We start from the raw sequence: 13,572 nt of genomic DNA, 5'->3' as shown, positions 1-13,572 counted from the left end.
TTTGTACTAAGTGCGTACTTAAATACCACTTAAGTTAATACGATATATTGTATTTTGTATTCAATGCAATTATTATAAGTTCATTAATATATTAAATAAATGATTATAAAAACGTAGAGAAACGTACCTAAGTACTTTGATAGTATTAATAATAATAATGTTTTTTAGTTTTTATTTCCAGTCCTTAGCTTCAATCCGACCCAGAAACCATTCTCCGCATACATATTGAAAGAGTTGTTGCCGATTTTCATGGGAATGGGTGTCCTGGAGATGACGGTGAAATCAAACTTGGCCAAAATATGGAAGATCACAGCTTTTGTCTCCATTAAAGCAAAACGAGAACCTGACAAAAATGAAAATAAAAGCAATTACATAGTTATAAGCATGGCCCCCACAAGGGGGGGCTGATAGGGATCTGGAGGGCCCGGCGTGGCGGGTCAACCTGATAAGTGAGACAAACACACATCACAAATTTGCTCTAATTGGGAAAACAGGCGCTATTTTATTTGAAGCGTACTTATTAACATTATAAAATATCAAATTGTGTGATTCAATTTTTGAATATTGTTTGTCAACATTCGACAACTCCATAATTCAAGTGGATTTATTCAACAATAGAAAAAAACTGCTAAAAATACACTGAATACCTTTCATTTTACCTGAAAAACCCAGAAGTACTCAGGTGAAAATATTAGATGCATCAAAGATCTAACATTTATAGACTATGAAGCCTTCTATGGATATGGGCCCTATCAAAATCACTGACGGATCCAATGGAACACAAGTGCCTTTTTTCTATACAAAAACCTTCAAACCTCCTGAGATTCAGTTTGTATGAGTATTAGTAAACCAGGAGTCCTTTTATGTGTCACTTTAATATTATGTTTAATCTCTACATCTAGAGACAAAGCTTTTCTTCATCATCTTCGGGTGCATCCATGAATTAAAGATATATTCAGTAGTGGTTTTCCATGAAGCAAAATGAGACACGATTGTTTCATCAGAGTGTACCAAAATCTTAAAACGACGCGTATTTTACACAATGTTGAGTGTAAAAAATTAATGAAAGAATTAAAAACATGCCACGCAAACTATCTGTTAGTAATTTAAATTCTTTGAGTAGTTCCGTGAGTATTTTAACGAGCTGATAGTTTTTTTTAATTATTTATTTTATTAGGTAAAAAAATAAGTAATTTATTATTGATAACTTACCGATGCAGTTCCTAGGTCCCACACCGAACGGAATGAAAGTGCCCGGTTGAATGGAGCCCTTATTGTCGTCAGAAAATCTTTCCGGATCAAACTTTTCTGGATTGGGATAGTATTTCGCGTCATGGTGGATACTGTAGATCGGAAACCATATTCCATCTCCCAACCTAACCTACAAACATTGAAAAAAACAAATCCGTGTTATGTACCTATTGTTAGGTAATAATATATTTATATTAAAATTACAATGGATCTATTAAGATAATTATATTATGAATAACTATGTCTAACATTATGTCATCTGTAAACCGACCAATTTTAAAATACTTCAAAACGAATGACTATAATGTGTTGCTGTTATATCCCGTTTACACGTGCATGGATTTACTGATGACAGTAAGAAAATGTATGGCTAAACATCTATTATTCTGCAGTTGGCAAGATTGCATGCATGAATCAAACAAGTTTGGAAGCTTCTGAATTTTCATGTGACAGTAAGATTTTTTCGATCTACGCCTGCGTAGTAGAACGATAGTGGCGAACCTGCCGGCAAAAAAACGAATTTTCAGGCGTACCGATTTTCACTAGCTGTCAAAAAGTATCTATGAAATATTACCATAAAATGACAATATTGTGTCTCGCTCACTCTTAAAGAATGAATTGGAGAGATAGTCAGCACTTTTATGTGTAAACAGTTATTGTCATGATTGTTTAAAATAAGCACTTTTGTCGCCAGTAAATCCATGCACGTGTACAGGTGCTATTATTAGCAAAACGCAGTGAAAAACTGCCCAATCTATGCATATAGTTGCATAGAGCACATTCTACACCAAATCCATTTGCTCACATAGGGAGCAGTAGGTAGTAGGTAGCTAGTATTATTTAATTAATTAATTGAGCTGGTGTTTACATGGTAGAACTCAATTATAATAGTTTTGCAACAGTGTTTGGTGATTCTATGATTGTTATTTATGTTGACAGCTGTTTCGGTCTATAGACCAATCTTCAGAATCTTCAACATTTGTGGCCCAGAAGTCAAACCGGAAGGAGTAGGTGTATTGTGACAACTTTGTATGCTTCCATCATTGTAGGTAGGTACACAGCAGTGACATTGTTTTAATTTGTTTTTATTAAGGTAATATTTATTTCACATTTACCTACTTCTATGGACATAAACTATCTTAGTGTACGGCCTGAGTGGAAAGCGTTCAGCGGGGTGTGAGCGGCGTACGCAACTCAAACGTAAAACCGTGTGTGAAATATTCGTAGACAATGTCTTTTTTTTGGTTATACGTTTGTACAGTTATACGTTTGAGTTGCGCAGGCCGCTCACGCCTCGCCGAACGCTGTCCACTCAGGCCATAGGTACACTTAGTGTGTTAATTCTAGTTTAAGATAGGACTTTTGAACAGATTGATGTCTATATTTAAACTACGGATTTGTCTATAAAATCAAGATGGCCACTTTACAATCCCACGGTGTAAAAAAATTAATGAATGTCACTGTCAAATTAGTCAATTTTTTCTACTGTAGAGAAAATCACAAAACATGGTTTTCGCTTCAAACCTGTCAATATTATATATAATTGATTTTGTCATCATAATACCTATTTACTGACATATTCTCAAGAAAATGTCATCTAATTTACCACAGTGGGTTTTGCGACTCGACGACTCAAATAAGATTATTGAAACGACTTGGTACATTACCGATGTCTATAATAATACAATATCATAGATTGACATAGCTCACCATGTTGATTTAGGGGTCGTTCATATATAACGTTTATAAGATAGAACAGCAATGTGTCTTAAATATACTAACCTGATATCCTTTGGGTTCGGGACAATCTGACGGTGGAGGTAAAGTGTATGGTTTGATACATTTTCTGTCAATAGCAGTCACCGGTGGCCAGATTCGTAATGTTTCTGGAAATGTAAACAAAATGTCTGACGTGAGTTATTGATTTGATGTATCTGCCACTTACTTTCACATTTACTCCACTTCCTCCATCTAATAAGTAACCATTCCACCATCACTTCCATTATAGGGTTTTTCGGCTGAGTTTTTTTATCCAATAAGATTTTGTTTAGACATAGAAATTTTCATTAAAATCTAGTGTTTTAAGCAATTGACAGTTTGACTCGAAATTCACTTCATTCACCTTGTCTACCTTTATCAGTGGCGATGGGTGGAGGTAGGCTGTGGAAATCTGACATAAATAGTGCACACTGAATGTCGGTAATACTTATTTATTTTGATAGAACTAAGAATACAAATTGCAGATGGTGTAAGTTAGTTTTAAAATTCAATTAAACCCTGCCTAAAGCAAACCATAATAACATGTTTTCAACATCACAGTATTGCTAACATTATGATTCCGTGAAAAATGTATAAAAGTATATCATACTGACACCCCGGAAGTCCCGGTAGGGAGGGGAGTCGGGGCCGCACAGCCCGATCCGACCTCCGCACTCAGCCCACTGGTCAACTGGTTTTTTTTTGGGTTGGCAGAGCACGCTCAGTGTAGGGTTAGGTTAGGTTAGGTAAAGATGCAGGATTGACAGTTGACGATGGTGGACATTCAAAAGGAAACACATGTTGTTCGTAGCACAAATCTTTGCCGAAAGTTTTATTATTAACAGTTTGGGTTCACAGAAAGTTACATACACAACACAATATCAACACGCATTAATAATTTCACGACAGTCCTAAATTTATTATTGATGGGCGCCGTGGACTGCGGCAATTAAAAATTTAAGGATCTAATCCTTCCACGTACGTAACACGTGAACTCCGAAATTATTTTTCACAATCGGCGAAAACACTAAGAGGGGTACGCGGGGACACCCAGTCCATCCTATCCAACGGCCTCGGTTTTACTGCCTGCCAGATTGGTTATGTCCTCGTTTCCCCTTATCGCTGTCCCTTTCGATCTACCCCAGGACGCTCATCCCTCTCTGTCGTTCTCGCCTGCGGCCGAACGCTTGGGCCTTTCTTTACCTGGGTTTTTCCTAAAGGGTCGTCAAAGTTACCGTTTTTACTAGGTAATCAAGAGTTACAGCGATTTCGGGGAATTGAGCCCAAAAGAAACAACATTTATAGTTAATTAATAAAGAGCATTTTATTCATCGAGCGGCGATAGAGGGATATTTGGCGTGGCGGATTATAGGAAACATGGATGTGGCATCCATATCTTCGCTCGTACTTTGCTCTTAAGGGGTCCTCCATACACGTATAAACGTGGAGGTATCAATACTATAATTTATTATACGCCAAATAAGCCTAAAATACTAAAATTTTGGAGGATTCAAAATACAAAAACTACAAGCAGTTTTTACATCTTTGTATTAAAATTAGCATTATAAAAATATGAAAAAACTGCTGCTCGTAAAAAAATTTAAATTATTTAACGTACAAGTGTAGACAGATGACGCCGTGCGTAACACGCTTTCCATCTAAAACATGCGCAAAACTACTCAGTGTTAAAACCAGAATTTTAAAGTTGAAATGAAGTGGAAGATGAAGTGATCAAGTCTAGACATAATTATTGGAGTGGCAGGTACAGGATGCTTCCATTTCTCAAGGGCACTGACAAGAAGTCATGGTTATATTATGACATGTATAGTATAACTACTGTAATTGGGCGGAAAAGAAAAAAAATACCTGATACACACATATCCATATACTTCATATTCTGCAAGTCATTGTAGTTCAGTTTGCCATTGTTGTTTGCTACGACTTTGTCAATTTCTTCCTGAAGTTTATCTTGAATGTCAGGATGGGTGGCCAGCTCATGAGCCACAAAGCATAGATGCGTTGCGGCCGTATCGAAACCGGCTATGAAAAAGACCACGGCTTGAGCGGTTATTTCATCGTCTGTCCATTCTACAACCATAAACGTAAGATGTATTTAAAATAAACAATAAAGATCTATTAAGCTTATACCTACAATATTATTGTTTACACTCTGCATATTCTAACCAGAAAATAGACATTATCAACACAGTGATTTTATATACCTATCTTGTGTGTACTTTACAACACCATGGGTTTATTGTTCACAGTAAGTATAATCGCGGCCATAACAAGAAAATGTATGGGTAAACATGTATTATCCTGCAGTTACAAGCTTGCATGCATGAATCCAAATAGTTTGAAAGCTTCTGAATATTCATGCGACAGCAGGGATTTTTTCGATCTACGCCTGCACACTCGAACGATAGTGGCGAATCTGCCGACAAAAAACGAACTATACACAATGTGACGTGAACCGATTTTTACTACCTGTCAAATAGTACCATAAAATGACAACATCCCATCTTGCTTACTCTTGGCGAATGAGATTGGAGAGACAGTCAGCACTTTTACATGTTAACAGTTATTGTCATGATTGTTTAAAATACACACATTGTTGCCAGTAAATCCATGCACGTGTACAGGCGCTATAAGTAGTAATTAATGACTTCTACTAAGCTGATGATTTATCAATATCATTTTTTTTAATTAGCTCTACCTTTGAACTTTCATGTCATACCAAATTTTCTCCTAAATCTACCGATAATTAGATCTACACTTTAATATAAATTATAATGATCAAACATTTCAACTAATCTTACGTCTTTTCACAGTCTCCTTTCCAAGGGCTGACTCCTCGACTGTAGCGAATCCGGTTTCTTTTGTCTCAATAGTTGGTTTATCGTCATGTTTCAGTGAGCCTCTCTTGGCTTCCATTAGAAGTTGAATCATGTCAGGTCTGTACACCTTTCCTTCTTCTCTTGATTTCATATTGTCAGCTACAAGGTTTCTAAAGAAATTTGATGTCTCTTCGTCGAAAAACGTCCATCCCATAATCTAAAATGCATAATGCTATATTTATATCATTTTATACCACATTTTCTGCATTACATCGGAGTGTTCAGTTGGTGATGTTGAATCATTCTAGTCATAACGTCGCTATAGGATTTGTTTCCCGAATAGACCAAATGTAAATTTTTCAGGAGACGAAAAACAAATTTCATTGTCGTATATTTAAATATCAGTAGATGTATCAATCATTCTTTCTACACTGTATGATTGAAACATTATCTAAGAATAGATTCCAAGAATAATATACTGGTATAAATCATTAAATGCACAGAAAATGCGTTTTATTTACAAGTACTCGTTGTGGATATTCGGGAACTTTTTAGCGCTCTCTCAGAATAATGGATATTCGGGACAAAACAAGGACGTTCGGGATTTAAGACCGTAGCGTATTGCTGCACGGCCCACGGATTACTGAGTGGTCAAAAAGTACGCACCTCAAAGGTTATATTTATTTACATGATAATTGTTAATGATTACTTTTACTATTTAAATACCTAATGATCGTAATTACCCAAGTTCGTAGGTAATAATAACATGCGGCATTCGCTTTTTTCGTTTTTTTTCGTAATAAGTAATAAAATAGTTTTTAATAAGTTAGTTAGTAATAGTTTTTTTATTCAACGAATAATTCACAAGATTTAAGAATGTACCATTCTAATTATTGAACATACATAATTTTGAAAATCACTTCTGAGAAAATATATTATAACCAATAGAACGATGAAACAATGAAAAAAGTAAGACACCTGGCAGGAATCGAACCTGCATCTCCTGGGTTTACGCCTCAATCCGCGCATTATCCACTATGCTACAAGATGACATACTAATGACGACAAACTTTAACTATTGGCCTTTTAATACCTGCTCATCAGCGTTCTTCCAAATCAATCTACTATTGACGATCGGTTTTTGTTTATTAAATAAAAGTAGGTACCTACTACTTCAATTACTGACGTCACGGATTTCTCCAATACTTTATGATGAAACTTCCATGATCTGGGAATACTACATTGATGTGTAATGACACTATAAAGAGGATGGAATCCTTGGCATGAAAGGGGACGCTGCATGCCAATATTTAGCTCCCTTTCTCTTGGCATCGATTTCAATAAACACGTCCTGACAAACATACTTTTTTACTAACTACAAAATTATAAACATTGTGAGATAGTTACTATGTTATTTAAATGAAAAAATATGCAATAATTTAAGACATTAGTAGATTTGTCCAAAGCATTAATCATTAATCTATCTAAGGACTAGTGTCCAATGACACTTTTTTTATCGTCGCTTTTCTGATTATTAAAAGTTAAAATATCCACATATCTGCCTCCCAACGCCTCTCCTCTACACCCACGCCTCGCAACGCCACTAGAGTCTGTATTCTATAAGCTAGCGTTCACGGCACGTCGTTTGCGGACATAGAGCATTGTGCCATCGCGTTCGACTGTTTTCGCAAGTTTTCAAAGGGAGGGAACGAGAGGGAATGCAGTGCTGAATGCTGAAGCGGGGGGAAAACCGCATGTCAGCTTATAGAAGACAGACTTTAGCTATCATGGTCCACAAACACAAAATACTGGTAAAGGTGGTGGTTCTGATATTTGAGGAAAATTGACGTAACCATGACCCCCACATCCTGAAGCGGGCCCCCCTACCTAATGCTAAGGTTAAAGGCAGTGTTACACTCTACAGTAGCGTTTTCCAAATGGCGTTTGAGGTAAAATTAAGGTGTATTTTTAATGATTTTTGTATTCTTAATGCATACACTTGCATTACTGAATCAAAAATTGCATCATGCAACCACCTATTTTTAAATGTTAATTATCCATGAGGTAACATAGCGCCTCTTTTTTATTATTAGAACAAATTTGTGATGTGTGTTTATCTCACTTATCTGGTCGACCCGCCATGCTAGGCCCCCAGGCTAGAACCCTGCCAGACGCCACCCCTCGTGGGGGCCCCATTGACTTAACATTCTATGTTGATTGGAAAATTATTGATTGATTTATTTACCCTGCAGAATGTACTCGAGAGTGTAAAAAGGAAAAATTTGAGGACTCTGAAACCGGTAAAGTTGGTAGACTCCTTTCCCATTTTGTAGAACTTATACCAAATGCTGTAGTTGCGATGACATCATTCGTGTATCTTGTGAAGGCATCTTTCATTTCTACCTCTATGACTCCTTTCTCTAATGATAAAAAATAAGTATATGGATAGAATAATTTAATTAAAATACATCTTCGAATACCTTATCTAAACATATTCCTGTAATTGTAACATCGGCGCTTTGAAAGAAACAAACAGAATAGTGCATAGTAGGCGGCGACGTTCATTAGTGACAACTCCAAACACCTCAATATTTATTCCTTGGTGCTACAAAAATTAGCTTCCCAAATATAACTCTAACTAGCTAATTACTTCAATAATAATACATTACGGTGGACTTAAGCATTCTTCCTTGTTTAAAAACAGGTCACGTTATTGTTTGTCACTGTTTCTTTATTCTATTATTAAAAAGGTATCGAGGAACCCTTGACATGGCGCGAGGAATCAATGCTCTAAAGTTTTGAAATGCATTTGAGGCTGACTTCAACAGAATAAGTAGGATTATTTAGATAATTTTGATGCACCAAACTCTATGAGTTTTATATAAGAGTCGATTTTTTAAAAATAAATATAGGTTATGTGGCTCTGATTGTAATAGACTTCCGCTAACTTTACTTTCAAAATTAAAGGCAATTTTAAGCGGGTACCTTGTTAACAGCTCTTTTAACTGGATGTATGCCATAAGCGCGTTTACGCACTCTACAAATCCGTGTGTGCAAGGCCGGCCATAGAAAATGAGCGTGTATACACACTGTACCTTACACTCACTAGATCCTGCCATCTCTTGTAATCATGGTGACATTCTAAACCGATATACAAGTCTTTATGATATACTCTTAATATATTTCTAAATAATGATGTTTCTAAGGTTTTATTTTTTCATAGAAATTCGAGGTCCGCTGGTACCACCATTCTAATACCTAGCATTAAATTTATAGGGGTAGAGGTGAATGGTCAATAACACCAACATAATATTTATTATCCGATAGAATTTGCTTTATATGGCTACCCATTGGCCGATATAAATAGTCAGTATTATCACTTATTTTAATTAAATTTTATTGTATATAATCTTTTAGTTTAAACTATTATTTTTGAGCACAAAAAGCTACACAAAACCATCTTATAAATTTGTACCGAGTCTAACTGAACTGGTAATGATTTTACATACAATAAATTCACATTCTATTAAATTAAAGAAGGTATTCTTACTTACTTTTTTCCATTTCTTTCAAGTAAAAGTGAGTCATATTCTCTGCGCAGTCGGTTACCAATTCAAATATGTTTTTCATTTTAGAACTGGTAAATGCTGGACTCAACGTTGATCTCATTTCACGCCATTTTTGACCTGAAAATATTTTCACAGAACAAACATTACACTAAAGATTCAATTTATAATATATTTGTATGAGTTAAAGTACTTATCTGTGTGCTATTTATGAGTTTATGATAAGTGAAAAAATAATATTTTTCAGTTGTTGAGTTTGACCCTTTTTATTTCTCCCAATAAACCAAGAAAAAAAATCAATGGGTGGTAAATTTTATTAATCCAAAAATCAATTATTAGCAATATGAGCTTTAATAGTGTGAAATGACCAAATGAAGGACTTTACACATAGCTTATATTGATACCGATGTCTATATTTTGAGCGCCCTATAAAAACAAGCTAGAGTCAGCGTTCAGTGGCCAAATAAACAAAGATGGCTGCAAATTGCTAGAATAAGTTTATTTTTTTCCATATAAACTAGCTTTAAGACCTGTACTGATTACCTGCCTAGAGAAAGGCTGCCCAATTCCGGAAAGGCAGGGCATAGGTACTAGGCTCTACTATCCCAGTGATCAACTATCGTCACTCGGACCAAGCCTATTGCTGGGGACACTTGGACTTGGATTCTCGACTTGTTAACACATTATATGTTTTAATTTTATATTTTTATTTGAATACACATCTGCCCTATACTGTATCCTTATAATAAAGGTATTCCTTTTTTTTAACACTACAACTTACCATGAGGCCCAATGTCAGTATTGTAGTGAAACAGTAGTGTATTTAGTAATAGAAGTGAAACAATCACAAACACCCATGCTTTGAGAAAATCACAAAAATATATTGTGACCTCACCGGGAATCAAACCTGTAGCCCACGGATGACAGGCCTTCGCCTGCACTGGACTACGAGAACTCAGCTCATCACAGACCTACCTCAAAAATACAACTTTTTCACATATCATAAATCAACCACAGTCTATTCATTAGTACATGTTTGTACATGCTCTATAAATCATCATTTGCTAAGTTCTCTCGAACGCTGTAGGAAGGCTTTTTAATAATCCCTGATAACTTACAATAATTAATTATTTGATGATTAATGAATATTGCGTATGTTTTTGCCTACCATATAATATTATAACTAGCAGTATCACCCGGCGCTGCCCAGGAGTGGAATGGCTTAATATTTGAAGATAGAAATTCTAAATTTAATACTTGACTTGAGATTGAATTTAAAAAAGTAAAAAAATATAATATTAGAGATTTTTATTTTTAACATAATATAGTATATTTTTGTAAATGCATTGCATTTAATTATCTTAAAAAGTAGTACATATTCAATTTATTATTTTTAGGCTTTTTTATATAATATAAATATCCAATCCATCATTCCACGGCTTTTCGATATACAATATTTGTGGCTTTTCCATTTGGTGCCAAAATATATAGATTTTTACGACTCCCCACTCTCGATGCCATTAAGTACAATTGTTCGTGAGTGAAGCATTCCGATCTAATGTAGCAGCACTGCGTCGCCCGCGCCACGCCGGCTCGGTTAGCTCCCTGCCGATTAGCGATTCTAATAACACAATTATTTGCATCTAACTTTACCATTTAACCTTCGATCGAGCTGAAATAAATGCCAATATTTTAAATGTACACATTCTAGCAACATTTTCAATAAAAAATGGGGGTTGCAGCATTAATTTTTGCGTTTCAAGGCCCTCTGTACGTGTCGGCATTTTCCGCAAAAACCGTAAAACTGTCCCTGGGATGCAACGGGTTAAATCTGAAATTCGAGACCTCCACCACGCACTCCGGCTCGTCGGCCTCCGTCTACTGTCCAAATTTTGTCGAAATCCGACTGCGCGTGTGGATTTGTATAAAGAAAAACCGACACGATGGTACAAACAAATATGTTTTCGAAATTATAGTATAGATATATTATATAATAAACTAATTACCTTTCATGGAAAATAAATTGTTTCCAAACAACGGATCCAATGTCTCATCAATAGCAGTGAAACGGTCAGTAAAATGATCAAAGTCCTTCACAGAAATTTGCTTAATTAGGTCTAAGTCATTGATGATAACCAATGGCTTGAAGAACTGATATAAGCCAACATACCTGAGGAAGAACACAACCATTTTATCAAATATTATCGGTAATAGTTATATAATATTATCGTTATAATCTTATATTTATACTTATATTAATAATCTTATAGTTATATACGACTAGACGAGTAGAAAGAGTAGACTGAGATCCGACATAAATAGTGCACACTAAACGTCTTTATCAGTCATACTTATTTGCTTACATTTAACGAAGAATACAAATTGAAGGCCTAAAGCCAGATCCAGCGGATCCACAATTAGAACAGAGTTACTCACACCTGATACTGTCCGGTCACGTCGCCAGGCATCCTTCAACTTGCCCTCAGTCTGAAGCAGCATCACTCCTGCAATCCAGAAAGGATTCCTCTAGTGAAGACGCTTCTAATTTACCCTCAATGTGACCTGCACACTATAAATAGTATGGATTCTGTGCATGGTGGCAGAAGTTTTGATGGAAGAAGTGGCAAGATGTTGAGCGTTTTAAAATGAATGTTACAAAAAAAATTGCAACCAACAATGTTGCATTAACACCATGTGCGATTCTACATTAAGTTACGTAATATTATTATGTTTTTTGAATGCTAATTAAACTACAACGACAATGTCTACATGTTGCAGCAAGTGTGTATGTGCCCGACGTGGACTCTGTCAAGAATGGAAGATTTTCTTCAATTTATTTCTTTCCTAAATAAATAACTCATAAACTATCCGATGAGAGAAAGAAATGGGTATACCAGGTTATTGGAATAATAATGATTACTCACTTTTCTTCTGGAAATCCTTTATAAAATTTCTGGAAAATGTCTTTGAAATGTTCCTGTCTTATCATTACCTTCAACATATTGCCAATAAACGGCCATGCTGGTAGACTTTTATCCCGTGCCGGGTAAAGTGTCCATTGATAAAAGTCCCATAGTACCATAGTAAAACAAAGATGGCGATGATAGCCAAAAGGTATATATTTAGCTCCATCTCCTAAAAAAAAAATACAACAGTAAACACTAGGTATATTTGAACAGTTGACATAATATTATTTATTCAAATTCAAATTTATTTATTTTACATATTATAATGAACATGACAAATTATAAATTCAAAGCGTTCACGACATGACATAAAGTACTAAGTTAACAATTTTTCAAATAAAAATACAGGGTAATAATTGTGAGTAACTAATACAATAATAAAATAAGAAAAATAAAAGTATATGGAAACACACAGAGTGAACTAGGTTGATAGACCCTATCTTAAAAACCTATAAAACAACGTCCACCTAAATTAATCTCACGTAAGTGGAATATATCAATACCCAAGGCGATTTGATTAAACATAGTTATTGTCCTCCCAATTGGCATTACTAATGGCAAGTTAGTTCTGCACCTTGGGAGAACAAACAACGGATGCCCCCGATGCCTAAGATAATTATCAGAGACACGCAAACTAATACCACCAAGAATGGAAGAGTTTCCATTTATGCCGCGTATAAGTCGTAAAAAATATGTAGCTAAATAAAGATCCCTTCTAAAGCTTTATGACAATACTAATGAACCCAAAGATAACTTGTTCAGCTATACTTCCCTGCTAAATAAAAATAATACTAGATGTAGTATTATTTTTCTAGAAGTCTAGAGATTACGTCAAAACAATCCAATAAATTTACATAATAATATAAGAGACAAGGTAGTTTAAAACTTGGGTTCTCATTTTACTAAAACCAAAAACACAGTCTTTTTACTTAGTAGGGCAGCATAGTACTGGTTATTTGGCGGTTTGATGAAATAATACTTTAATAAAGATGTGAACGTGTAGTTTATAATTGCGAGGTAATGATGTACTGATGATATCGATATGATCAAGAGATTGATTATAAGAACGCACTTGATTCGAGTGGAATAACGGATGTACTATGTCGAGTGAAGAATTCTTGACAATAGCAGTACCAACGTCTCGTGACGGACTCGATGAGTGGAGTGTTAGTTCATAGAATATTTTTTTTATTT

General features: G+C 35.2%; 1 protein-coding gene across 1 annotated transcript; it reads right to left on the bottom strand.

Moving 5' to 3' along the window:
* Nucleotides 1–74: 74 nt before the first annotated feature.
* On the bottom strand, nucleotides 75–13,572 carry LOC147065248 (cytochrome P450 9e2-like). The gene is made up of 10 exons (XM_085956954.1): nucleotides 13,451–13,572; nucleotides 12,337–12,547; nucleotides 11,419–11,582; nucleotides 9,401–9,532; nucleotides 8,106–8,266; nucleotides 5,829–6,063; nucleotides 4,876–5,097; nucleotides 3,034–3,137; nucleotides 1,213–1,381; nucleotides 75–343 (listed from the first exon to the last, which is right to left on the bottom strand). The coding sequence occupies exons 2-10, from the start codon at nucleotides 12,492–12,494 to the stop codon at nucleotides 165–167; spliced, it is 1,524 nt and encodes a 507-aa protein (XP_085813080.1). The 5' UTR covers nucleotides 12,495–12,547; nucleotides 13,451–13,572; the 3' UTR covers nucleotides 75–164.

This window comes from Rhyacophila brunnea, unplaced genomic scaffold (assembly GCF_057557595.1).
Source record: "Rhyacophila brunnea isolate RB1 unplaced genomic scaffold, BYU_Rbru_1.0 scaffold_6, whole genome shotgun sequence".
NCBI lineage: Eukaryota > Metazoa > Arthropoda > Insecta > Trichoptera > Rhyacophilidae > Rhyacophila > Rhyacophila brunnea.
The sequence above is the reverse complement of the archived record's forward strand: the minus strand, read 5'-3'. Positions and strand labels throughout refer to the sequence as shown.